This window comes from Syngnathus acus, chromosome 22, assembly GCF_901709675.1.
Source record: "Syngnathus acus chromosome 22, fSynAcu1.2, whole genome shotgun sequence".
Taxonomy (NCBI): Eukaryota; Metazoa; Chordata; class Actinopteri; order Syngnathiformes; family Syngnathidae; genus Syngnathus; species Syngnathus acus.
Window position 1 is genome coordinate 10,102,763 of NC_051106.1, and position 27,760 is coordinate 10,130,522.

Genomic DNA, 27,760 nt, shown 5'->3' on the forward strand with positions numbered 1-27,760 from the left:
ATATTTTTTATTGCGAATGCTCGGTTGAGAATGTTGCCGTCACAAATGTGGGACACGTAAAGATTTGACTTTGCACTCAGAGGTAGCAAATCCAAGACTTGCCTTGGACTGCTTTGGAACACGCAGGGAGAAATAATTGTTTGTTGGCAAGTGTGTATGCATGCACAAGTAAAGACTATAAAATTGGACTTACCTGTTCTTCTCTTTCTCCCCCCCCCCCCCCCCCCATGCGTGTTTGTTTATGTGAGCACTCTAAATGATTTATAGGTGAGAAGGTAATGTGACTTTTTGTCTCTCTAGCGCTATGTGCCATGCCCTCATGCCCCAAGTCAGCTACCATACACTCCTGCTCAAATGTGACCAGAATGAGGAAAAAAGGAGATTGAAAACAATTGATGCTTTGTTCTATCTTCTTTTAAATGTAGTTGACTTACGTACATGAGCTTCTCTGTAGAATTGAATATCATCCAAAAAATACATTTATCTCAGTTTGTTCAATCAAGTGAACTTGAGATACATTACACACATGGAAAATAATTTCTAATAGTCGATTTCTTTGTCAAAAATAATTGTATTGCTTCTTTTATGTATAGCAAATGTGCTGAGGTAGGTAATGTAGTACGTAAATACAATTTAAAAGCAATTCCAACTTCAATAAAAGTCTGAGTTTGACAGTAATAATATTCTAATTAGTCTCCATAGATGAAAATAGAATGTAATGTGTCCAATTGTTCAAATTTGATAGATATTAAAAGCAAAAACTAACATTTCATCCTGTGTAGTCAATCAGAATAGAAGTTTTGTACTACTAAAGTAAAGCTTTTGTCAGGATGTATTTAAAGAAATAAAAGATCCAGTGTCCACCGATGGTGCAACTCTCCCTCTCAACAGGGATAAGCTTTATTAAATCTTTTTATGAATAATTCATTCAAGATTACAAAGAAGGTGTTACGAGGTGATTACATTCCTTTGATGTTTTGCTCAAAGATTCCTCATGAAACAAGCATGGTGACAGGGAGAGTGGGAGAGATGAGGAACGTGGTTCCCAGACGTCTATACCATGATGTCTCCCAAACTTGCAGGGATGCGTCTCTATCCTTGTTTCGAGTCGGGAGTAAACAGCAAGGCTGACCTTGTCAATCGAAAGCTGCTTCGACTTACCTACATATGAAATAAAATGCCATTCTCTTGGTGGTCCATGATGCCGCTGCCGCATGTAGATGAAGAGTTTAGATCCCTCAAGTCTTAATTATGGTTGGCTATTGGTGTTATTTTGCATTCTAATGGCCCATTGCAAGTGAACTTTGCACATTGGAAAGAGCTGGAGGGAGTCTTCAAAGGCGTGAGAGAAGTGTGCTGAAGTCATTGACGAGACCACAAAAGGCAGCCGAGAGCTAAACCCAAAGACAATTCCAATTTGGTATAAATGACTTATTGTAATCACTTTTTGTATATTATTATCATCATTATTATTATTGTACACGGTGGAAAACCCCGCCCCGCTTGCTTAGTGATTAAGAGGCAGGATTTCCCACAGTCTCTTGACAACAACAACAACAAAAAACAGATTAAGCATGATTCCAGATTAAGACGCAAAATCCCTTTTTTAAACACCGACTTGGCGCTTTTTACCCGACCGAGCCTGTGTGCTCCTGGACAACCATATTGATGATGTGAATTTTTGGTATTAGTACAGCTCACTTTCATGTCATGCCCGATGACCACTGTCCACAATAGTGTTTTCGAGTCACCATCTGTTTTCACAGCGGACGATAAGCACCTCAAGCTGTAATGGATAAGTGAGTGCTTGACATAAAAGACGTCGTATTCACTTTTGCGGTTATGCCGCCTCTGTGTGTTACGCTTATCAGAATTAAACCAGCATCTATTCCAGCGAAATGGTGAAAAGAGAATTATGTGCTTGGCTTTAATAAAATGCTGTTGAGGGACATGCCAGCTCGCTTGTTGGCAAGCTTTGGAGCTGTTTACTTCCTGCCGTTTAATTTGTGTTACGCCCTGTGTGTTTTCAGGCCAGATTAGTTTGACCATATCCCTTCAGGAAACAACAAAATTAGATTAATTTGTGGAGAAGCATGCAGGAGTGGTGTTGATGCAAAACAAGCCCAATGAGCCAGCCTTCTGGTTGAAATCTGTTCATCTCTGAATGATTACAGAGTTGCTTGTTGTGTTTGATCTTTATGTCCAGCTGGCTTTTTTCTGTCCCACGGCTGGTGAACGTCAAGTTCTGTTTTCAAGCGTAGCCCTGGAGTCCAAATAAAAACTTACGTCATTCCGTAAGGATCGTGATTAAGTGATTTAGGAGGTGGTTCTCTGATTTAGACTGCTAATTTGCCATGAATCTGTGTTTATGGGCTGGACTATGTTTATGTTGATCAAATATTTGTTGGTTTGGGCACTTTAAGAATGATCATCTTGTATTTTTCCCCAAAGTTCCTGACTTTGTCAGTCTCACGCTGCTCATTTAGTCATTAGTTTCACATGGTCGCATCTATTATGCCCTTCGGTATCAACCAATCAACTCTTTCCCTCGGGTCTTCATCACTTGGTTTTGTCTTTAATTATTCTGTTTGTTGTGCCTCCAGTCTTTGTTCCCTTTTTCCAAAGCATCTTCTTGTCACTTATGGAATTAAAGCCTCTGTGGGATTTGAATGTGCATGGGCTTTGTTGACTGGACATGGGACATGACTGGAATCCCTCACTGGGAAGGAAACTGCCTGAACCGCTACTACCGGCTATTCCGTCCATATATCTTATTTCAGGAGTTCAATTTGCATCACCAGTAATACCTTGCAGCTAGGATATACTCGAGGATGTCTACTTTTTGGATGTTTTGGTCCTGCTGGTCTCATCAAGTTGCTAGGACAGTTTGCAGCCATCGGCAAAGAACCACATGAGAATCTCCTTTGAATCAGAGACAACGTTTCTTGGCCAAGAGAGTGTATTGTGCCCCCAAAATCTGTCCTGTCTCAGGTGTTGAAGCTCACGGATTTGAAGGGCTTGTTTCGAGGAAAAGGAAACGTGTACGACGAGAGTGACAGACAGATTGTTGCGGCACCAGAAGATGAGGTCACTTTATCGGATTGTTGTAATGAAGTGAAAGCTGAGGCAAAAAGCAATCTATATTCCTACTACCTATGGTCAACGAGGTCTGGGGAGAATGCATCTGTTGCAGGTACAAGTGACTGAAAGAAGTTTCCTCCTTTTGTAGGATTTGTCTGAATCGTAGGTGGGAAATCTTTCAAATTGAGAATCTGGATCACTCATGTGAAATGTTTGATGAATACAGAACATGAATCAAAAAAACGAGAGGGGGGGAGAGACGTTTCTGCAGAACAAAACTCACGTCTAGACACTAACACACAAACTAACCAGCCAAGTTGGGCCAGACTCACTTGAAGGCGCAGATGTTGTTTTGACTTTCAGGTGGTCCCAATATACACGATTCACACAATTTTAAAACCACTTTATTTTTCAAATTGTCTTTCTTACTTCATGACTATACGCAATACAGTGGTATTTTTCTTTATTAAAAAATAGCCAGCAAAAAATACAGTGCTATTTTCCACAGGTGCGGTTCTGGATGTGTTCTAGTGCTATGCAGAAGGGGATGCTGTCTTTGTGGATAGCAGAGAACAGCACTGGCCCCAAGGAGCAGCGCCAACTGTGGCACTCAGCCAGCGAAGCTACATCTCAGAGAGGCTGGAAATTCATCACAGTTCCACTTTATGGACTGGCTGACTGGTACGACACTCACCAGTGGCACTCGCTGACAGAGTTTTCTTAAGGCAGCTTTAAATTTAACAGTCACTGGTCGTCACACGAGTATAAATATTTCCCACGTGGCAATCGACCTCTGGACCAATAAGCTCGGTTTCTCTCTCTCTCAAAATACGTTTCAAGCATTTTGATTGCATTTTCTTTTCTCGCAATGACGTGAAATGAACAAATCCCTTAGCAAATCCTCACAACAGATGTGCCTTGTGTACAAAAGCCCTTTTATTTTGCCCGTCTGTGATATATTGTTGAAATCAATCCTCAAGGTTTCATCTCCCTGCCACATAATTAGCAATGTCCCCGATTCCCCCTCAACGAGGAGATCAGTTAAAGCTAAAGAGACAGAAGAAAGGAAGGAAGAAACCCACATAAAGCACTTTATCTTTTCTTGCCTGACTGGAGCTTTTTTTGCCATTCGAGCTCAGATAATCCTGTTCCACTGAGAGTGATTAATTTTTTATTCCTGGGTTGTGTAGTCGGCGGTGTTTGTGTTCTAAATTATAATGTCATGTTCGTAACCAGCAGATGAACCTTCTAGTTTTTGCGAGGTGACCTTTTGTAGAGCTTAAGCAGATCCCAAAGTGCTGCAGAATACAACCGACCGACTACACCCAAATGTAGCATGTCGGTCAGATTATCAAGAAGTTTATTGATACGGAAGAGATGGCTTAAAATGCCTCAGCGTGAATGTTTGTTTAAAACAGCTCAGTGAACTAGTGGTAGAGTGTCCGCCCTGAGACTGGAAGGTTGTGGGTTCAAACCCCGGCCGACCAAAGACTATAAAAATGGGACCCATTGCCTCCCTGCTTGGCACTCAGCATTAAGGGTTGGAATTGGGGGCTTAGATCACCAAATGATTCCCGCTGCTGCTCACTGCTCCCCTCTCCCCCAGGGGATGGATCCAAATCACACGGGGATAGGTTAAATGCAGAGGACAAATTTCACCACACCCAGATGTGTGTGTGACGATCATTGGGACTTTAACTTTAAAAGGTTCTTCTGTTCAAGTGAGAGCTGTCAAACCTTTTCCACGTTTTAACATTGTTTGATGCCTTCTGTTCTCCCACAGGTTCTGGCTTCTTTTCGGATCAGAAGATGGACCTGGACCCGGTCCTGGGTCCATTATTTCACTTGACAACATCTCTTTCAGCATGAATTGCTTCCTGGCTTGTGAGTGCGGTTTTTCATATTTTATATTTTTCATGTATATGATTATTTTGGGGGTACTTTATTTTCTACGGAAGTCTTCCGAAACTCTCATTTCTGTACTTCTACATGAGTATTGAGTGTGAATAATTGTAACGCCTCTGATGGCTTTCAAATGATAAAGTAGAATGATATTGTCACCAACTTTCGATATACTTCAAATAACTTCCATTTTAATATGAAACATTTTTCATCATTTAAATAAGGTAGAAAAGTGATGGCTTTCAAATGATCAACAAAGTCGAAAGATATTGTCAGCAACTTTCAATACACTTCAAATAACATCCATTTTAATATCAAACACTTTTTATGATGTTTTAATAGGTAGAAAACGATGACTGTGTTTGTCAAAAGCTGTAAACATTGATCAAAACCGAGCCCAGTGGCTCAGCGGCCCTTTATTTAAAGAGATGACATTTTCTAGCAGATGGGTATTTGCTCTCACATTTCTGGGTTATGGCCTCTGGATTGGCTGCACTGCTTTGGCAGCACTGCAGGAACATCTATCTATGCTTTGAACACTTTCCAAGCTCTTGAGCCAGAGCAGGCAGGTATCTCTGTCATCCATCCGTCATATTTGATTCCCCATCAGACCAACCAACCAACCAGTCGATGCTGAAGAGACAGCCGTGGAATACAACGTCTTACAAAGGTTATGAGGCCGATTGAAAATACTTTTCTTTCATCACACCCAGTTGAAATGATAGATTGTATCATTATTATCAGTCACCATTTCAACTTATGGAGATGTACTCACATTTTTATAGCATTTGATGAAAACTCTATTTTGGCTACAGTGACTCAACAATTCCATCACCGTTATTTCCCATTATTGCTTGACTCTAACACTTCTGGAGGCCTCCAGGTAGCTCGGGGCACCCAACTAATGAATAGTCACACTTCAGTCGGTTGTTTCGCCGGCCTCTCCTCTCGTTTCACGTTACTCCATCGACCTGCTTGCTAGTTGCTGCAGCAACATTCCAGTGCTGTCTTCCACACATTGCCTGAATGATAATGTCTTTGCAGCAACTTTGCTCTCGATTCTCACACACAGGCACAAAAAAATCATGCTGAACTTGTGTTAAAACAACACATAGAAGCCTTGAACTTCCAGTGGGACAGCCAGATGGTGTGTAAAGTGCTTCCACTCATTCAACCTGTCAAATGTATTTGTCCACTCGTATGCTGAGTGCATGATCCATCAAATCTGCACACAGCGATCAAGCGGCAGAGGTTTACATGCTCTTATTCATTTGAGGATTACAGGCTTGGGAATGAGCTATTGATTTACTAACTGAAGCATGCTGGTGGAAAAAAGGAAAGAAAAGATTTTGAGCTTTTAAATCCTTATTGAGATATAAAAACACAGCTTCAGACAGATTGTGTTTAACTGCAGTTGTTTGCGCTGTAAAAAATGTCTTTTAATCGTTAGTTGTTGTGGAAGTCAGATTGTCGAAACGCGTTACGCTCTTTTGGATTCAACTTCAATATCGTAGCATAGTATGTCACACACGCAACCTCACTGTGTCGTTTTAGAATTGAGAAGCAGCAGCAGCGGTGACGAAATTGCTTACGTGTTTTTGCATTTCACACATTTGCCTGGCCACTTGTCGCACGGTAGAGTTTGTAAGATTATATCACTGATTAAAAAAAAAAAAAGAAGCTATTCTTAGGAGTTTGAAGAGATGTGTTCCTATTTTTCTTTCCCATTATATATGTATATGAAAAACATCCCATACTCAACAGCAGTGTTAGTTTCATCTGGAGCAAAATGACATTTAAAGGAAATGGAGCACTTACAAGACAACAAAATATACTTTTAATCATCCCTTTTTATGGAAACTTTCCAACTTGACCCACACCTGGCTGGCGTTCATAGCAGGTGACATACTTTTCATATCTTCTGTGAGCACATTGCTCTTCACTGCTTCTCCTTGACAGAAGCATTGTGTCACTTTGAAGGAAATGCCATTTGCAAAGCGTAAACAGGGGGAAGGGTGAACTCTGTCACCAAGTATTTATAAGTATTACAATATCCATGTTTCATCCATGTTAATTGTATTCAATTGACTTGAGTGCAAACAAACTTTGTTGCGTGGAAAATATGATTTGACAGACTCCAAGATGCACTTTATTATTTTTAATTGATCGTTCACAGTACATCTGTTTATCTGTAGAACATGCACATTGTTGATATCTAGGTGTGTTTTTATTTTTCATGTGATAGATGCCAACATTGAGCAAGTTTCCTCACTTCTCAGAGCCTTCAAAAAGGGCGACGCCCCGACATTTAGCTCAGTGGTCAGTGCACAGGTGGCGGCGCAACTTTGAATCATAACCTTTGCACATTTTTGTGTATATTATGTATACAATGCGTCACACAAGCTGATGGAAGTATGTCAACTTCAATGCACTGATACATTGACGTCAGCACAGAGTGACTCATTTATTCTGGCTTTCTGCTAAGCAACCATGAAAAGTCATCTTTTCTCCACACTGAGGCAGGCGTACAGAATGGGGACAGGTGACAATTTTCCAGGCCGCCTTCCAAGCACCGCAGGTAAAATTAGTCACCCCTACTTTAACATCTTTTGGGGGGAAGAAGTTCCTCTATCTTGTGCAGTAATAGGCAATCAGGCGGCCTTTTGCCAAGAAGACTTCACCCCGGGAGAGAATTTAAGCAGGATGAGATCAAGGTAGCAGCGAGCGAGCATATGATCTCAGTCCTGGAAATGTGGTCGGTCGGTCGGTCGGGGCTGGAGGCCTGATGGATTGCTACAAAAGACCCAGACTGAATGTGCTTACCCCTTCGCTGTTTGGAGAGATAGAGGCAAAGGAAATTGGATGTATGCATTTCCTCTCTTCTTTATAGCCAAATGAAAAGCCTTACTGCAGATTCCACAGATTGAACTGCTGCTAGTCAGTCTGCTTACTTGCACATTCGACACCATAACAACGCCGCTGCACATGGAATTAGAAATGCCATATTTTGGTGATAAAATGGAACATTTCATTTCAGCAAATGGAGAGTTTCCACCGGTGGCCAGCAGTAGCGCAACCGGCTTGCCCGTGGGACCGCCGATCACTGCCACAACCCCATCCGTCGGGATTCCTCTGATGAACTCACCTACCAGAGATTACTGTAAGTGTGGATTTGGATGAGAGATGGCTATTTCACATAGCTTGAAGCTATTCATGCCATAGTGTTTCTCTGTCTGTCTTCCTTTGTCTGTGCTTGCACACCCACCCACGCATGCATGCATGCACTGATTCTCAACAACTCTAAATGCATTGCATTTGACATGACACACAGACTCTAATAAAGTAAGCGCGCCCCCCACCGGTTCGCATCCAGCGCGCAACAGCAGGAGTCCTGTCGAGATCTCCTTTGGCAATAAATGGAGCAGGACGGGCAGTTACGGAGTGTAAAATTCTTCAATTTGTCTCCGGAGAATGTCAATGGAGACGGTTACACAGACATGACATTTTCTGGCTCACGCTCTCTTCCTTCCTTCCTTCCTTCCTTCCTTCCTTCAGTAAGGCAACATGTCGAGTTCCATATCCAAAGTCATATATTTGTGTTAGTCTTATCAAACCTTTTCCAAAACACATTTCCTTAGCCAGAAAGCTTTCAAGCACTGGACTCGCTCAAAGAAAAAAAAAAAGTGAGATGTTACTCTTCTTCTGGTTAACTGGATGGGAAAGAAATCTTTTTTTTACAATAAGCATCCTGCACTGAAATAAATGTGGAGAAAATGTGAGTCTATGTGAGTGGGTTGAGCAGTGCTTTTCACGTCCAGCAGATAATGATGGTCCCAGGAATCCTAGCATGGGACTCAAATCACAGTAATCTGCATCATATTTTCTGTCCCTGAAAGCTTTTATAGCGTTCAAGCTTTTTTCAAGCCCAGACAGTTGATTTTGTTGTGTACTGAGACTTCAATTTTCAAGATTTTTGACATATCGCGTAAGCCCCGCTAATTTGACTTTGACTTGACTTTGACTTTAAAGGTATTATTCACTACAGGTTTGTATGATCCAAATGGAAGCAGCAATAATTGAGGGAGTTGATCTACTGACTGGGCGCAATCTGGATTGGGCAGTCTATTTTGCACATTCTGGGATGACTACATTCAAACTGGTCAATATAGCTAATGCAATAATGCAACCCACATGCAAACAAAGATGATCACAATAAATCGCTTTTCTACACTTTCATTCAGGAGCTTTTGAATGATCTAAAGACTAACTCCACAAGAAGGATTCATGTCATATGACCTTTGATCCTTGGGCTGTGTTTTTCCACATGATCTGCTTGAATTCATGAATGATTTTATACACCAAGCCCACCTAACTCCACATGTTCAATAAAATACACAGCAAATTGCAAATGGGAGCAATCGGGAAATCTAAAGCAAATATTTCATATAACTTGCTAGGATCCCTACTAGTGATTTTACGAGATCAGTAAAAAATATGTTTGATGAAATGAGGGATTGATGCCACTGCCAGTGAACGGTCTGTCTCTGCATGCGGCCAATTCGCCATGTAGTATTCAATCTGCTGAACAGGCGTAGATGGTCAGAGCAAGAGCCAAATGGGAAAATGCTAATTTGGGCTGCTTCTTGCCCAGTCGCTTGTCAGTCTTGAACACAAGCTGCTGCTGACTTGTTTCATTCATTGGCGGGTCAGGGAGGAAAATGCTACATTGGTGTTTGACCTGCTTATTTGTTATGATGACGCTGTGGGGGGGGTATGAGCTGGATCTGGGAGGATGGGTAACATTGAAAAAGAAAACCTACTTATTGCTCTTGCCCGTGTCCATATTATGCTGTAGATCACCGGTGTCAAAGTCAAGGCCCGGGGGCCAGCTCCGGCCCGCCAGATCATTTTATGTGGCCCGTGAAAGCAAACCATGTCTGTCCACTTCAATGACCCTTGCTTAAATCTGTAGCAAAATATTTGTCATGTGAGCCTTTAATATTGGCCGGGCGTCTGCCGTTTCCCCTTGTGGGCCTGACGCTTTGCCGTGCTCTGGGCCTGATGGGGATTTGAACTCTGCCAGCCTGTCACTCCAGCAAAGCCCTTGTCGTCCCTTGACACGCTTTGTGATTAACCCCGACAAAACGTCTCGTCTCCTCTCGCCTTCATCGTTTCCCACCAGCAGATGTCAATGCTGTCTTTATATGTATCATTTTCTTTTCCATTTCAAGAGGTTTTATTGATTGACACTTTGTGAGTTCAGGTTTTTACCCCTTAACCAAGGCGCCATGTCTTTTTGTCAGGTGCTTCTGATCCCACTCTGCTCTCCTTTTGGCTGTTTTTTTTTTTTTATTCACCCCGACTTCACCTGCACACACTTTCCTCTTATCTGCATCCATGCTCCACTATCCTGGCAAAAGAAACCGACTCATCTTTTTCTTCTTAATGAAAAAGTCATCCGAGCTTGTGGTGGGTGGTTCACTCTGCAGTGAACTAACCTCAATCTGAGCTCTCGTTCCGCACGTGGATGTGCACACGAGCGAGCGTGTGACAGAGATAAGCATTTGATCTGAAATATAACATTTCCAAAAGTGATCATCTGCAAAAAAGAAAGACAGACAGGGTGCTCTTCTTTGAACCCGCACATTTTCATATCAAGGTTCTGCTCACGCAACATCAGACAACAAACCCAAGCAGCGTGGATGAGATGAAAATGGGCTGCAAATCAAATAGATCAACTTTGGCTTGAAACAATTCAATTGGCTCTTCAAGCAGATGGTGCTCCCCGCCCGCTTCATGCCGAGACGGGTTTTGCCATTATCTCGCTGCTTATTAGTTGCCGAGCTGAAATGCTTCATTGAGTACAGATTTAACAGTTTGCTACTTCTTGTTACTTTGGCTTTGCTGTTGTGGGGGAACAAAAATGAACAGTGTCATGCAAATGCAGCTTTTGTTCTTATTATTTGAGGCGCGTGCTTGATTTTTTTTTTTGATGCAGATCCATCCCTACTGTGCCAGCTTTGATCCATCTGGTTGCATCCTGTGACAATTCGCCTCCATAGTCAGGCAAAGTGGGCTTTATTAAGGTGCAGACAGACAAGCATGACCTTCGCTGCCATTTATGTCTTCTTTAGAAGGGATTACTTGTTGCACAATTTGTCAATGGAAATTTGATAGCCAATGATGCCGTTTGTATATGACAAATAAATAAATAAATAAATAAATGATGCCCAAACATCATCTTCAAGTTACTCGAGAATTTAGCACCTATGAACTACAAATAGACATTGAAATGATACTTGATGTGGTTTCAAAGCTGTCAGCAACTCCCAAAAGATGCTCGTGTATGATTTACAAAGATATGTGAATGATTATTATTTTTTCTATTTTTTATTTATGATTTCCCCAGTATGTGTATTTGAATTTCATCGACCTAATGGAGTTTCAAAACATGATTTTCTTTCTGGCGGCAGTACGTAACCTTGCACTATTAAGTAACCTGCCGCTCAGGCCACATTGTGCAGTACAATCCAAAAGATTGAGGGATTGTTTTTTTTGTTCACAACCTTTATAGCAGTCACACTGTGCAAGAAGTCTGAGTGGCATCACTTTTGAATTGCTTTTGACTTTGAGCCATTTGCAACTCTGGTAGTAGAGACTGTGGCTCTGCACCATGAAGTCCTTCAGTTGACAAGATCATTCTCAAGCTAATTTCAGTCAGAGCATAATTAGTTGGGACACCTGCTGCCATTGTTCATATGACATAAATATTCATGTATGTATGTTTGTCTAAACTTATTGTTTTGCTCTCTCTCTCTCTCTCTCTTTGGCGTTCAGCCAAAAAATGGATTTTTACCACCTGTGGTGCTGGTGGTCCAGAAGGTCCCACTCCCTCCCAGTGCTTCAATTCTTATAGGAGCAGCAAAATCAACGTGACTGTGGGCACACGAGGGCCCTTCAAAGGTTTTCAAATGTGGCAGGTCCCTGAAACTGGCACATACAGGTAGGAACAAATGAGCACTTTATAGAATACCTGCATTACGTTGACTGTATTTTTTCCATTTTCATTGTTATTTGTGCAATTCTCTGCTCTTTGCTGTACTATCAAATGCCAAAGATGTCGTGCTGGTCAAAATGTATTATAATGAGTCTCTGTTGAATTGCCTCACACCGCACAATATTTGGGCACTAGTTCACTTATTCTATACATGACAAAATGTTGTTGTAATAAGTCAAGCATATCTGTATTCATTTCCATTTGACCTTTTCCCAGGTGGATCTTGACTTTTACTAACAAAGGGAAATGTGGGGAGCATTAAATCAACCAGTGATCAACCAGCTTTCCGAAAAAGCAAATCACGAGGGAAGTTGTGATATGAATTTGGTGGTTTAGGAAGACCGCACTCTAATTAATACGGCACCGCATGTAGAGTTTCCCCAAAGGAGAGTGATTTACCTTTGAGGATTTTTGGAAAGAAACACGTTTTGTTTTGCTATTTGTTTGAATTGAGATGCAGTGACTGATTTGCGATGATTTGTGAAACGTTCAAAATTGTCAAATACACACATTGTGCAAAACTGGCATACTTGTACAGCTCACACAAAAAGCATCTTTCGGGAGCAAATCCAGTTTGGAACAGCATAACAATGCACACTCCTCCCGCCCGCCCACTTCTTCCTCTCCTGTGTGCATGGCATCAGCATGGCATCAAGGCTCCTCAAGAGAACAGAGGAGTAGAGAAGAGAATTTTCAAAAATACATCAACAGTCAGCCTGGGCACATTGTCCTCAAACTGCACTCTACACTAGAATTCAATATGTAGCATCAATCACTGCGGGCAGCCATCAATATTTACCCTGTGGGCATTTTATGAAAACATGGAGGCATTTATGTTGAATTGGACTTCTCACCTCCCACTCAGCCCTGCCCTGCTACGTGTCTTGAGTCTTACTAACAGCCATCATGACACATGTCCCAGAGTTTGTTGGGGTTTTTATTTTTGTTTTTTTTTAGAAAAAGACCTCCAAACCTCAAAATCGAAGCCTTGATGCCGCTCGGTTATCCGGCAGAGCCAGTAAATGAACTTGACAGACGGCCACAGAGATGAATGTGCGCTCTGCATCTCCCAAAAGTCATTAGGCAAACAGCTGAGGTAGCTAGCGAGCACCAGGCAGTGTTCTCTCTCCACCGAGCAAAACCACCAGGGAAGAGCAATATTGAAGCACTCCCAAAAACCAATCAATTTTTTTTTTTTTCTGGCTGGTAAAACTAGGACAGTTAAAATGGACATCCTCTGCTGTGAAAGTCCATGTATTTGCTTTTATGTGACTGCATTATATTGTATGCACGCCTGCAAACGCGTGCCTACGTGCCCTGAAGCTAAATTGTACTTTTCCCAATTTCATTTAGCTTTTTAATTCTTTGTTGTTGTTTGCATGTACAGTAAATAGTTACGGGCATGTCAATTATTTCTCGTGGACAATCTATCCAGAGTTAATGATATGGATGAAAAATGATTCTTTTTGTTTGTTTGGTGTGTGTGTGTGTGTTTATTAGGATTACAGCGTACGGTGCAGCAGGCGGCCGAAGCGTTATGGCCATGAGTAGATCACATGGCATTTACATCGCTGGAGACTTTTTGCTGAGGAAAGGAGAGCTGCTTCACATCCTGGTCGGTCAAAAAGGAGAGGACGCATGTCCCAGTGTAAGTTTCATTCGTGGATTTATTCTTCACAAATGATGTCACTTGGATCTCTCATGGTATGAAATGTTCATGAATTGCATTTGCGAGTCTACGACTAATGAAATGAAAGGAGAGTAGAAGAGCCAAGTGTAGTGGACCAAGAAGTGACAATGATTACAAATGCACTATTGTACGTATGTAAAATGGAAAGGGAGTCCTAATCTAATACCTGTGAAGGTGTGCAAGTGGCTGTGGGGCTTTTGAGAGATGCCACATCTGGACATAACAGCTGGATAGCAATCTACATTGTGTTGTTAAACAGAGAAGACTCATTTTCTGGCCACTAAAGGGCTATTTAAAACAGCGAGCAAGCTCACAATGATCCCCCTGGCTGATTCCCCTCAGTTTACTTTGGTTGTTTTGTCAGAGGTGGTTGTCATCCGCTATGCTCTGGAGCTCTTTGCTGGCAGCCCTGCTGTATGCTTACACAAGGCTCAGATTAGAAATCCCTCCAGTCACCAATGAAACCATCCATCATTTCCCATGTAAACATTCAGAAATGTAGGCCAGAATCAAAGTGTCTCAATAATGTCTGTGGGACATTATTCAAGTGTGAATTAACAAGTGAATACATATTTGTCAGACATTCAGTCCACCACTCGCTAACAGAGCCACAGACAGATGGTGGCAAGAAAAGTCATTTTATTGCTGATTTTATTGCTCCGTAGTTGGCTAGAAAGTCACATTTGACATAAGGCTGTTAAGTGTTTGTTGAAATAAAAATATCGTTCGATCAAATAGTTGGCCCGCAGTCGCCAGCCTTGTAACGGTGTTGGTTTTGCACAAACACAGCTTTGCAACTCCATTTTGCTTACTTTTATAAATGATGTAATTAACAATCAGCATCGCAGCATGTACAAGTACTTTTAAGTCAATTAACTCAGTACGTACATACTGAGGTTTGACGTCAATTCTCATCAGTGGCAGCCCAGTACAAAGTGACGTTGGACGTCTATTCCCGTCAATGGCAGTGAAGGAGTTAAAGGCATCACTTTTAAACCGTGCCGTTTTATCCAAATAACAGTGAGCGATCAAGCTGCTGTGTTTGTTTGCTTGAAACCAATGTACTACGAGTGATCTTGAGAGACATAATATCCTCATCATCTGCACATATCAAGACAGAAAATTAGCTTCTCAAAACGCTTTGCACGAATAGAAGCATTTTGATGTTTTCTTTTAAATCTAATAATAATTTCTGTGGCACAGCAGCCCCTTTCAATGATCATTTCCTGCCTTGCTGCAGAGAGAGATTGCATTAACATAGATTATTCTCAATTCTATGCTAATTATATGCTGTTTGCTGCCTGATATTAGCGCGAGATAGAGTATTGAATAAATATTTGTCCACAACAAGGTCTGCTGAAATGAGCCTTCTCCATAATACTTTATCGAGAAACTGTCATAGTCTTTATTAATGGATGCAGATTTTGCAGCCTAGCTTACTTAGTTGACTCGAATAAAGGAATTGCATTCTTTTGCAGATGTTCACCGCAAAAACAACGGTAGCTATCGGAGTCATGCACACAGTATTGAATTTATTTCTCTAAGATAGGCTAATGACCACCAGTCGAGTGTATGTATATGGGACTCGCCGTGGCAGCTGGAAGAGAAGCTCCAGCTCACGCATCCCTCCCCCTGACCCTAATCACTACAAGCGGAGTTGAAAATGAATGGATATTTATTTCATTTACATTTCAAAGAGCAGTAAGTCTTCCCCACATCCACAGCCATGACATACGGATGGACGCTCTGTTCCCTTGAGAATGTCAGGACATCCTTCATGATTTCTCTGGAGGCCTCTAAAGTCGCTATCCAATGAGATTATTAAGCATGGAGCACTTTACATTTAGTATGTCAGTCTTAATAAATAACCAAAAGAAAAGTCGAGTTAAAAAATTCCGCTTGTGAAATTCACATGACCAAACCCAGAAAACACTATTTGCCCTTTACAGGCCTCCCTCCGTCTGACGAGGAGCTTATAGAGCAGGGGTCGGGAACCTTTTTGACGGACAGATCATTTCCCGTGAGAGCCAGACCATTTAGATACAATTCAATGCATGTATTTTAATTAACCATATTTTGAGTGTACTAATGTTCTTTTTAATAAGTCACCAAAGAGCCTTATCTGGCTCCCGCCGCCTGTTATAGAGTAACTTACAAGCCAATGGTCTCAAGCAATCTAACCCTGCAACCCTGTGCAGAGAATTTATATTGATGAGAGTGAATCAAAGTGTCAAGGGAAGCCAATTATATCCATCACAGTTTGGTTGTCTGTTGAGACATTGTATCTACCGTTGCAAACGTCTCTCTTTCAGGCAAGCAAGAGAGCACTTTTGGTGCTTTCTGAGAAGTCTGCAGCAAGAGAGTGCCTATAGACACTTCTGCTCTCTCACTGTCATTTTCAAAACACACACACACCTATCTTTTCTCTGCTTCTATTTTCTCACACAGGCAACTTTAAAATGAGCAGCAACAGTCACAAGTCGCTTAGAGGGAGAAAGAGTTGAAGAAGGCTCTTCCACAACTTTTGATGCCATTTGTTTTGTACCCTGTCAATCCGACCCACTTCCTGTCAATCGAACTGTGCTAAACCCCGCCTTCTCCTCCTTCCCAGCTCCCGGGAGCTTTCAGCTCAGACAAATTCAAAAGTAAAGGTAGCACTGGGGGTGTGTTTAGGAAGTAAAAAGCGGAACCTACTCTCAAATAATGGGGCACTTAAAATCGTTCCTACTCTTGAAAATGGCCGCTTGTCCTCTTCAAGTCACCGAAGAGAGGAGCAACAGTACCGCTGAATCTTTTCCACATGAGTTTTGAATGTGATTGATTTAGTCTCAACGCCGCCACATCTATGCAAACACATGATTCTTTGTTGACAATACAATTGAGTTGCGGATGGTGGAACAGGTTTTTGAAATGATTTTTTATTATTTTATAGCATAAAAAAATGGCTTTCAAAACAGGGGTCCTATAGCCAATTCATTTATAATTTGTAGTTTTATCTATGGGGAAAACTTTATATAAGTAAACATTTGAAATCCATCTCTTGTAGAAGTTATTTAAGAGAAAAAGAACATCGATTTAGATAGAGTAAAGCAATAAAAAGCTCTCACCTTTTCAAACATGCCTGCATGCTGTGTACACTTGACATCCTCACTATTGATTTTTTATTCCGAAGTACCCACGTTTCCACTTTGACATCCTTACTATTGATTTTTTTATTCTAAAGTACCCATTTTTTTCAGCGTAACAAAAGTTACCTCAGATACGATGTGGCTTTCACTCAGTAATGTTGATCAAGAGTTACGCTGACTGTAAACGATGAAAACGTCCATCCCACTCGCATTGTCTTTGCTGCGGAAGTTCAATAAATAGTCCTTGCTTACGCTAATAGAAGCAATCCTTTGTGAGTTCTATCATTGGTTCTCTCCTCTGCCCACAGTCCAACGCCATGTTGAATAAGATCTGCTTGGAACAGACTGGCCCTATGCTGAACAGGACTCAAGTGAAGGGTGGAGGTGGCGGAGGTGGTGGGGCTTCATACGTATTCAAGGTGAGACATTTAGTCATGAATGATGCCTTCGGAAAACTTGAGGCTCATTTAGACATTGTTAGATGGTAGTTTTTACCCATTGGAACATTCAAATAGTTCTCATACAGATCTTGGTGGCAGGTTGACATGGCAACAGCAATGAAGAATCACCAAATAAAAGCTTGTGTTACCCAGGTGCGCAACGGCCTCTCCATCCCTCTCATCATTGCCGGTGGAGGAGGAGGCCGAGGCTACAGCAGCCAATCGGGGAGCCAGCTAGAACAGATGGACTATGACCTCAGCCAACCGGGTCGCAATGGAAAGTCAAATGCTGCAGGTATGCTATATGATATCACATTATACAATATTCATAATAGTTGAAATGTTTGCTTTCTTTATGCCTTGCAATTGGAAATTCTGAGACATTGATGCGAAATGAAATGCTTGACTTTAAGTCTCTCACACCAGTGAAGAGAGAACACAGAAACACAGAGGATTCATTTGTTCGTGCACACTTGAAGTCAAAATAATTGGCACGCAAAGTGACTTGACGACAGGCACTAGTGTACCTCGCTCCAATACTGTAATGGCCTCTGTTCAGCTCTTGCCCTGGATATACAGCCTTGCTTGCTTTTATTTACTTTGTGACATAAGTCCACGGTAAAGAGAACATTGTATGAGAAACAAGACTGATAGCTGCAATGAAACCAAATGCTGTTAGCGGGGCTATGACATGACAATTTTAGGGGGTATGTTGCGTTTCCAATTGACAGTGGTTGGGACCAATTTTTTTTTTCCCCAAATGGACCACATATCCTTGGCAACATATAGTGCATATACTGTACAACGTCTACAAACCCCTGTCTGAAAATGTGGTTGCACAAGTCTGCACACCCTTTTATATCCAGGATGTAGCTGTGTTGAGAATGATTCCATCGCATTCAATCTCCTGCTGATTGGGAGTCGGCACACATCTGCCACTCTTTAAAGTGCCTCTGATTGGCCCCAGACTAGTAGGCTTTTGCTGCCATTTTTTTTTTTTGTCTTTGTAGAAGAAGCTTGAAGGTTTTTATGCCGATATTGACTGCTATTTCAAACCATTTTTATTCATTACCCTCACGCACAGACCAAGCATGAGTCACAGTAGATTCCCTTGTCATATAATGTGTGATATGTTGTACCTTGTGGCAGGTGGGGGTGGAGGATGGAATGCCAGTGCGCCAGTCAGTCAGGGCGGCAGACCTCTCGTTCTGGGGGGACAAGGAGGACAGCCCTGTCAAAAGTTCTGGCAGACACGAGGTGGCTTTGGCGGCGGTGGAGGCGGCTGTATGGCTGGAGGCGGCGGTGGAGGATACAGAGGTCAGTCAAAGAAACTTTTGCCCAATGTCTATATTACTTTCTATGAAGTGTGAAAATGTCCACATGCTTTATGGCAGATTCATTTGAATGAATGTTCTATGTGGAGCAAAAGAGACAATGAACACGTGCATATCTCCCTCCAGAGATGACCCTCCACTAAGCATAAAATCACACAAAAAAAAGGCTATTCATGGGTGCCTGCAAACATAAACAGCCTCTCGACTACTCGTTTAATTTTTCCAATTTTAGTAATGTGGCAGAACTTTGCTTTCTATTGAATTTTGTTCCATGATTAAGCAGTGATAATGTAGTGCTTCACATGGCGGCTGGCATCAGATCACTTCAAATTCCCTCTTCACAGTTGCCCTATATTATATTATATTATATTCAATCTACGTACGTCTACGTTGTACACCTCTCACCATAAGTCAGCAGGGACTCTCCCTTGTGCCTTGGGCCCTTCGTTAGCCTTGTCGCCGTTTGTGAAGGTCGGCACCTCCTGGTTTGGGGTGCTGGACGCCTCCTTCCCCCCCTTCCGTGATTCTCTGGCTATCTACATATATATATATATATATATTCATCACAAGGCACTGTTAAGCACATTCATGTCCTCTGATCTTCCCCATGAGGACACAAGGCCAGGTAGGCTTGGCTCGTACTGTTTTTAATTCACCACGTAACATGCGGAGGGCAGCCATGAGGTCCCTGTATTCTTTTGTGGGGATGGTCCGGTTGCCTCAGTGGGGCTGGCTAAGTGTGGACGGTGTCCTCTCGTATGATTCCCCACGAGGTGGCCATCCTGGTCTGCACTTCCGTCTCGGATGGATGAGACTGACTCCACCTGTCCTCATTTTGCCTGTACAGGAACTCTAGGCACCAGATGGCTAATGTGCATGTGTGACGGCATTATTTCACTAATGTAGAGATGTGCTTGCTTGGTGTGGAGCCATTCTCACCAAACATCCCTTATGATTACATTCACTCTCTGGATTGTCCTCTCAGTTGCACTCTAAAGTCCCTCCTGGCATTTAGGCACTACACCGTCATTTTCACCTTGCGTGTTGCGCTGCCTGGCTCATTATCTGTCCTGTGCTGTCCTATTTTCTATTCCTTGTCTTCTTTCCTCCCTCCATGTTGAAGGTACCCACCTCTCCTCTGTAGTCATGTTTGCCTCACATTCAAGTGGCTGGGGTGTGAATCTCCATTGCAAGATCTCTACGTGGTGTTTGCCTGTCATCTCCATGCTAAAACGAATTTTCTCCATCTGCTCATTCCTCTCATTAAAAAAAAAAAAAAAAAAAACAGGCATCTTAGGTTAATTGAATATCAGTTGTCTCTAGCTGCACTGCAATTGTCTGGTGACCAACGCAGGTTACATTTTCTCTCGCCAAAGGTCAGGTAAGATTAGCTTAGTGGAAACTCTAATGAGAACGAGCAGTATGGGGAATGAAGGGATGATGTTAATTAGAATAGCAAGTTGATCACTTGTTAATTTTCTTTCCAGGTGGTAACACCTCATTAAATGACAATCCCAAACACGATGGTGATGATGGCACGTCCCTCTTCGGTCCTGCTGGAGAGCCCTACCTTTACCCTCTGAAAGGTGATCTAAAAACATTCAAAAGCATTTTTGTATCATTAATATAATTAATATAACACATCCCAATCATGTTTTTATAAGTATAGCCATTTTCTCTCACGTCCAAATAACATGCTTGGTAGGCAGAATCTTTTGGTGAACACCTTACTTATTTATTTATTCATGTATTGGTATTTATTCATTTATATTAATACTGTAGTGACATGAAAGGGTAAAAACTCGAAGCACCTTCTCTCCAACTCCAAATATGATGAGTGTGTTTTTTTCCATAAGCATCCCTCGGAGTGTCAATACAAACACTTGGCAACTGAGTGGAGTAGCACTAGACTGTGGAATGTATTCTGATGTACTGTGAGAATACACAAAACGATCCTTCTCCACATTTTGCTTCTCTCTGTATTTCTCTATTAGCAATGGAGAGCGACGGAGAGGTGATCATCATTCCAGTTCGGAACTGCAGTCACTGCGAGAGTGGCGAATGTCACGAGATAAAGGGCGACATTGTCTGCTATTGTGATGATGACCTCATCCTGGCACCCGATGGCATGTCCTGTATCAACTCTACAGGTGGGATACTTGCGTGTGTCGAGTCGGCATGGATTGAATTGAATCAAAGTGTACCTTTAATGAACTGTGACTCTGTGAACAGAAAACGAATTAATCTGCAAATGTAATTATGTCGTAGCGGCTGGGTACTTTAGTCAATCTTTATCTCACTCAATGTTTTAATGTCTTTATCATTCATTAAAAAGGACACATACGTCGTGGGAATAATCACACTGTACCTAATGAGCAACTGTTGCTCCACATGTTGTCGCTTTCCAAGATCAGTCATTTATCTCTGCTACAGTGTGATAAAACCTCTTACCATGTGAAGGATTTAGGATAAGAGAGTCATTTGTGACTTATTTGGATATTTTCTTCACGCTCTGTCTTTCGAAACCATGTCAAGCTTCACTAAAAATGACTTTTCCCACGGGTCCAAGTGTCACAAATGGCTGTGGGCCACCCAAAATTGCCTCTTCAATTACGATTTGTGATCTCGGATGAACAATGAATACATGAATATTGATCTGAAATGAATCGATACATCATTACAATCCATATCATAGCGAGCGGTACTTCCCTCCAAATAATATCGTCACAGCCTGAAGTTTCTCCTCGTCCTGATGATTTGCAAATCTGTTCTTTGAAAGGACAAGCAGCAGCTCATTGTATGTCGCTCGGTCAGAAAAGGTCACCCTCTCAATACGGTGGCCACGTTTGTTCTTCGGCATTGAGAGCATCCCGTCGAGACAACAAGGAATTGATATGCCGCACCTCCCCTCCAGCTCTGTTGTGTCATCTCTTTCACATCGTTAATTAAGTCGAGAATCAGAGCGGCGAAGGGAATGTTAATGGTTCTCTTGGGAAGGTAACAACTGGATGGCTGTTTTCTGCAGAGGTGTCCCTGCTGCCTCCCCAGCCGTCCCTCTCCCACTTGGCCCTCGGCCTGTCTGTCGGGACTTCGGCCCTCATCGCCGCCCTGCTTCTGGCTGTGTCGGGAGTCATGATAAGTAAGTGTTGGCGCATTGAGGGCCAAAAGAAACCGCATCATAGTATCACAAAATGTTTTCTTTCTAGTCTTGCCACTTCATTGCTCATTGTAATGCCGTTTTTCCTTGTCACTGTGAAGCTAATTAGAGCAAAGTCTTGTTTAGGAAGGATATAGATGGGATATACTATTTGCAAGCAATCCAAATGGCCAGCCTTTGATAACGTGAGCCAGCCGACGGGTGGCTATCGGTCCGAGGAGCTCCTCGTGTACGTTTGTGTAGTATTTTCAGTGAGTCCTCGCACGTTGGCAATAGTCAGCCTTTGTCTGCAAGTTTTCTGGACGATTGATCATGTCGAATCAGCGAGAGAAATCAATCGCTCACTTATTGTGTGGGCAGCTGCAGCAAATAGGTGCACGAGAACAGAAAGGGAAGTAACACGGGGGAGGTTTTACGCAGTGTGGCACTCCATTTTTCTCATTTCCTGTCGCACTTATATTTCGGAGAAAGTTCTAATGGACATTTTCATTTGAAATAACAATAAAAAGGCTGTGAAAAATGATCAGCTGCAGTTGATGACTGGTCGGAGGCTTTTTGGAACAATTGGAACTCAACATCTATTTGTTCCATAGGTTCCCCAGCACACATAACATAGTACTTTACTTTTATATTACTTTGAACATGTCGATACTAAATATACATGACCGTAGTACTATATATATATATATATATATATATATATACTTTGAACATGTCGATACTAAATATACATGACCGTAGTACGTATATACTTTCTGCCTTGACTGGAGACGCATTTTTTCCCCCACCCACATGCACAAAGTTCCGCAACATTCCTGCTCAATATATTGTTGTCAGAACAAGAAGGACTTAGAGCCAGTGCACACATCCAATTGCCCAGCAGCTCTCAAAGCATTATTGCCAGACATGCACTCATCAAGCCATCATCTCCTCCACATGCACACCCACGCTCCCTCTCGTAGCTGGAGTGGAAAGTTTATACTACACGCGCACACATATTCCGACTCCCACCTATGCTCACAGGCAAGGCAGGGGGTGAGGACTACCAATGAAATGTGCTAATGATGGATGGCAGCTTAGCTGGAGGCCGACAACTCTTCCACAGTGGCCGGCGCTTGCTCCTCTAAACACATCCACGTTGCAATAAAACACATTAAGCATTCTCACTAGGACTAATGTGTCCATAACACCAGGTCACAGCAGTGTCATCTTCCTTTTCAGCTGCTTTATCTGCATCTGCATAAATGAGTTGCTTTTGTTTGTAAGTCCTTTTAGTAATGTTCTATTCTGAAATGTGATACCTATATTACATGACTATTTTTGAAAGAGATGTTTATTACGTGTCTCAACACTGAATTCTGCTAAGCAGGGGTGGGGAAGGAAAAAGGTCCTTTCAAGAATTCTAAAAGTTCCACTTTATGTCCAAGCACTAAATGTCAACGATAGAAGATGGAGATAAAGTTTGTTCTTGTTATATTGATAAAAATCTCAATTGGTCTCTAGTGTACAGGCGTAAACACACAGAGCTGCAGTCAATTCAGCTGGAGCTCCAGAGTCCAGACTGCAAGCTTGGTAAACTGCGGGCTTCTACCATCATGACTGACTATAATCCAAACTACTGCTTCGCCGGCAAGACCACGTCAGTCAATGACCTGAAGGAAGTGCCACGACGCAACATCTCCCTCACCAGGTGAAGAATAACCACACAGTCACTATTTGCATCCGGCTGTGCTAATATTGCATGAACCAATTTTTACTCCAGGGGCCTCGGCCATGGTGCTTTTGGTGAAGTATATGAGGGACTGGCGGTGGGAATACCAGGCGAACCCAGTCCACTTCATGTGGCAGTCAAGGTGATGTCCCCTCCAAAATTGTTCCCTTTACAAAAAAAAAAACTGAATAGGAGACTCTATCCCATCTTCTATTTTCAATGAGCTCCTATGTTTTTGTATGCAAAACTAGACCCTCCCTGAGGTTTGCTCAGAACAAGATGAACTGGACTTCCTTATGGAGGCTCTAATCATCAGGTACCAGCCCAATCAAATTTGCTCACGCATATCAAGTCATCATATCCATTGCTTTTTATTTCCTGTGCTTTTGTTTCTGTAGTAAGTTCAGCCACCAGAACATTGTGCGCTGTGTTGGGGTGAGTCTGCAGGCCATGCCCAGATTCATACTTCTGGAGCTGATGACCGGAGGAGACCTCAAGACCTTTCTCAGGGAGATGAGACCTCGATTGGTGAGACTCATCGTTATTCGTGTTGGGACACATTGCCCTTCCAAATTAGGGAACTGTCTGAACAAGCCAAGTCCAGAAACTCTGACTTTTAGATGTGACTCACTGTGCCATCAAGCCTATTCTAATTCATAACTATGGTTCTCTCTCAGGAGCAAGCGTCCAGCCTGACCATGGTTGACCTTCTCAATGTAGCTCGAGATATCTCCAAAGGCTGCCAGTATCTGGAAGAGAACCAATTTATCCACAGGTATCTGAATCCATCCATTTTTTCAATAGACATCGACAAATGGATGAGTTACAGAATTTGTATTCTCAAGAAATCCAGCAGATGGGAAAGGTATGCATATATATTGCCCATGTGAAATGCAAATGACGCAAACGATCTTCACAGATTGCATAAACAAGATCTGTTCTTGGGTTTATTATGACTACACCTGCTCAAGTGGAACATAAGGACACATTTTGCCTCTGACATTATAGTTGAGAGGACAAACAAGGATTTTTTTTTCTTTTCTTAATTCAATGTTTTACCAGGTAAGTCCAATAAGCCCAAGCGCACGACGACATGTGACAGAGCTGGGTTTGAAGCGTCAATGCGTTGGTTACTGCACGACCCGCCTGGCCATCATTTTATACAAATCTTTTGATGGCTTCCGATCTACAGGCGCCCATACATAACGTCCCTTTTATATCCTGTCCAGAAAACAATGGTTTTCAAAGAGCCTCCTTCTAAAGCCCCAAATCAGCGTTATGGACACTTACATGGAAGGTCAGGTACAAGTCAATATGGGGAAAGGTCACATTTCCTCCCACAGTCAAATCAAGACAATTGAAGAGTCTCTCCCTTTCACTTCAGGTATTAGCCATTGATAAACGAGGCCGATTAAAGCGTATTTGCTCCAACGTGGAGCGGTAAAGCCCCATCAATCCACCTAATGGCCACGTCTTCTGCACAGCTCGCTGACCTTCTCTTCGGCTCGGCCCGGCCCGGCCCGGCCCGTCGTCTCTGCATGTATTGAAATGGCCGCTGATACTGTCCTTGTGGATAATTACAACGTTTCCGCTTGAATAGGAGGAGTAAAGAGCAAAGGAATGAGGTCAGATGACTAAATACCAACAAGCAGTTCAATCCCACACTTCCTTTGGAAATAGCAATGGCATAAGTGAAGTACTGCGCCGAGGGCAGTAAAGTGGCGCTCAACGCAAGCAAAGCTCTTTAAAAAGTCCAACAGCAATAGTTTAATAGCAATAACAAAGGCAGGAAAGCTCCTTCTAATTCACTGTGAGTAAAGTCTGCAGTGTGAGGCCTGTTAACGTTGTTTTAATAAGTAGCTGTCCTCCCATTACTGTGCTGCACGCAAACCGGCGGCCGCGTGCGTGCGTGCGTGCGTGCGTGCCCTTCCCCGAAGGCCTCCTTCCGCTCGCCGTCTGCGACAACTCTGGCTGCTTGTCCTTGCCTAGCAGCAGAACCAAATCATTAGCGTGACTTCTCCCGAGCCATTAAACAAGGACTAGGCACGCCACTTGCATTTGCCTACGCTCGTATGTATGTGACCACATGCTGTTTGTAATCGGGAAGAGCCAAAGATAAAACATAAGCAAATAGATATAGTGGCTGCCACTGAATACCATTGTGCTTAGGCCCCAAACGGAGGTAATGATGTGTAGCTACTGTAAATTGTTTGCTAAATACATGCTCATTAAAATACTTTGAATGGAAATTGCACCCATGCTCACTAAAGCAAACGCCTCGCCTCTTCCAGATAATATAAGGAAGGAAGGAAGGGGATGGCCAGACAGAACTGTTGATTTTGAGGACTTTTTAGTGAATTATTCAATACAAATTGGTTGATTCATTTGCAATTTCTCCTGGCGCAACATCGCAGGCCATGTGATAAAAACGAGCCGCCTCTGTTTAAATCAGTCTAAGCTATTACTGCATCCCAACTGTGTCATTTCACATCTACATTAATCAGAAGAAGGCTGTATGAAGTACGCCAGCCAGCCAGCCAGCCAGCGCATGCCGCTTACTACCGCGATCAGTCATCTCGCTTCCAGTTGCGTGTTTTGCAGTTGTGCCCCCGCCTCATGATTCCGTTTGAGCAGTGTGTCACATGCTGTTATTTTGATGTAGCATTCTGGCAGTTTATTAGTCTCGGTGCCCATTTGTCTGGCCTGATGAAGAGATGGATGCACTACGCTCTGAAGAAAGTTGCACAGCTCGACATTCATTCAGTCCAGTGTGTTTTGCTTCCCCTCCAAAACACTGAAATGTACACTGAAATGTTCTTGTTCAAAAAATAACAAACCCAGCTCTTTGAAAAAAAGACTCTATGTATTTTCTCATCTTGCTTGTATACGCCGCACTTCAATCTTTTCTCAGGTGTGTCGAGTCATAAAAAGCGCTGCAGGAAGCTTACCAGCAATGCTGATGGCAACTTGCTAGTCTGATCCAATGTGCCAAATCTATCAGCTAAACTTCTTGAAAAGATAAAATGCCAAAGAAGGCTGGATTTTCACACTTCTGCGTGTATTTTTCATCATTTAGGGATATTGCGGCTCGTAATTGCCTGCTGACGTGCAAAGGGCCGGGTCGAGTGGCCAAGATTGGAGATTTTGGGATGGCTCGGGATATTTACAGGTAAAAATGAAGCACAGCACGAATGAATTATATCATTTGTCAATGTTGCAGCAACGTTGTTTTTTAATCTCTGTGGATATGGACTTGCTTTGTTCTTTTTCCAAACAGCTGAATGTCAATCAAAATGCAAAGAATGATGCTGTTAGTGAAGACTACAACTACTATCAATTAATCGATGTCAACTACTTTAAGTAGAACCTTTTAACTAGTATTGCATTAATTGACAATATTGGATGCACCTAGTAAATTTGTAATTGCTCAATTTGATCTGTGTCCATAAACGATTGCACCGTCCCTGTGGCTCATTAAGATCTGTAAACGTTCAAGCGCAAGTCAAAGAGGCTTCTAATGTGAGCAAGCATTCAGTGGCCAACTAGCATCTCATTATTCTCATCTCAAATATTTTAACACGGCCATGTGATGTTCCACACGGAGGGAGATCTTTCTAGCTTTCATCTAAGAGAGACTGGAGCAGGGGAAATGTATCACAACATGAAACTAGTATATCATTGCAACATTCTGTGAAAATCCTCCGATGGGCTCCAAAGTCACATCTGGTTAAGGCTGTTGCTCCAGTGGTCCCCAGGGTGCCACATTAGGCCTGCTTGATTTAATTGCGGATGTCAGTTTTTCAGGTGCCTGGCCAAGATTTTGCTTTTATATAGCAGCCTCCAGCAGTTGGGCTTATCTCTCCTTTTATGTGCAGAAGAATGAAGAGGGTACCTCGCTCAGTGCCGCTTGGCTGTCTGCAACTTCTATTTGCTGTTTGGTGGTGTGGCCCTTTTTTTTCTCTGTGTGTGTGTGTGACAAGGGACGTGCAAGTCCTTTTAAGGCCGTCGCAGTGAGGGTAGGCATGGAGCTTAATGTCAGCTTTTTATATTCGGAGAGCAGAGCCACAGGCGTACTCGCACGTGCTGCTATTCTTCACTCAAACAGACAGCCTGGCACGAACGTGGGCTCGTGGGTTCAGTCGCGAGAACAAACAAAAAAAAGGACAAAAAGAACAGCTTGTCGGGGTAGCACAGTGGGGCTGGTGCTGCCTCACAGTCAAAAGGTCCCGGGTTTGAATCTTGACGACTTACATATTCGTT

At 42.5% G+C, this 27,760-nt stretch overlaps 1 protein-coding gene across 3 annotated transcripts in view; it reads left to right on the forward strand.

Annotated features, from left to right (window-relative positions):
• The window catches only part of alk (ALK receptor tyrosine kinase), a 133,183-nt gene that overhangs the window by 99,314 nt on the left and 6,109 nt on the right, over window positions 1-27,760 (forward strand). For all 3 annotated transcript variants that reach the window (XM_037240863.1, XM_037240865.1, XM_037240866.1), the window contains 17 exons: window positions 3,590-3,762; window positions 4,865-4,965; window positions 8,021-8,143; window positions 11,821-11,986; window positions 13,541-13,688; window positions 17,167-17,277; window positions 17,452-17,593; window positions 18,448-18,615; window positions 20,120-20,218; window positions 20,627-20,782; window positions 21,658-21,771; window positions 23,293-23,479; window positions 23,552-23,642; window positions 23,752-23,816; window positions 23,899-24,028; window positions 24,178-24,275; window positions 26,577-26,669. In XM_037240863.1, coding sequence (XP_037096758.1) covers window positions 3,590-3,762; window positions 4,865-4,965; window positions 8,021-8,143; window positions 11,821-11,986; window positions 13,541-13,688; window positions 17,167-17,277; window positions 17,452-17,593; window positions 18,448-18,615; window positions 20,120-20,218; window positions 20,627-20,782; window positions 21,658-21,771; window positions 23,293-23,479; window positions 23,552-23,642; window positions 23,752-23,816; window positions 23,899-24,028; window positions 24,178-24,275; window positions 26,577-26,669 — 2,165 coding nt within the window. The remainder of the gene's footprint in view (window positions 1-3,589; window positions 3,763-4,864; window positions 4,966-8,020; window positions 8,144-11,820; window positions 11,987-13,540; window positions 13,689-17,166; window positions 17,278-17,451; window positions 17,594-18,447; window positions 18,616-20,119; window positions 20,219-20,626; window positions 20,783-21,657; window positions 21,772-23,292; window positions 23,480-23,551; window positions 23,643-23,751; window positions 23,817-23,898; window positions 24,029-24,177; window positions 24,276-26,576; window positions 26,670-27,760) is intronic.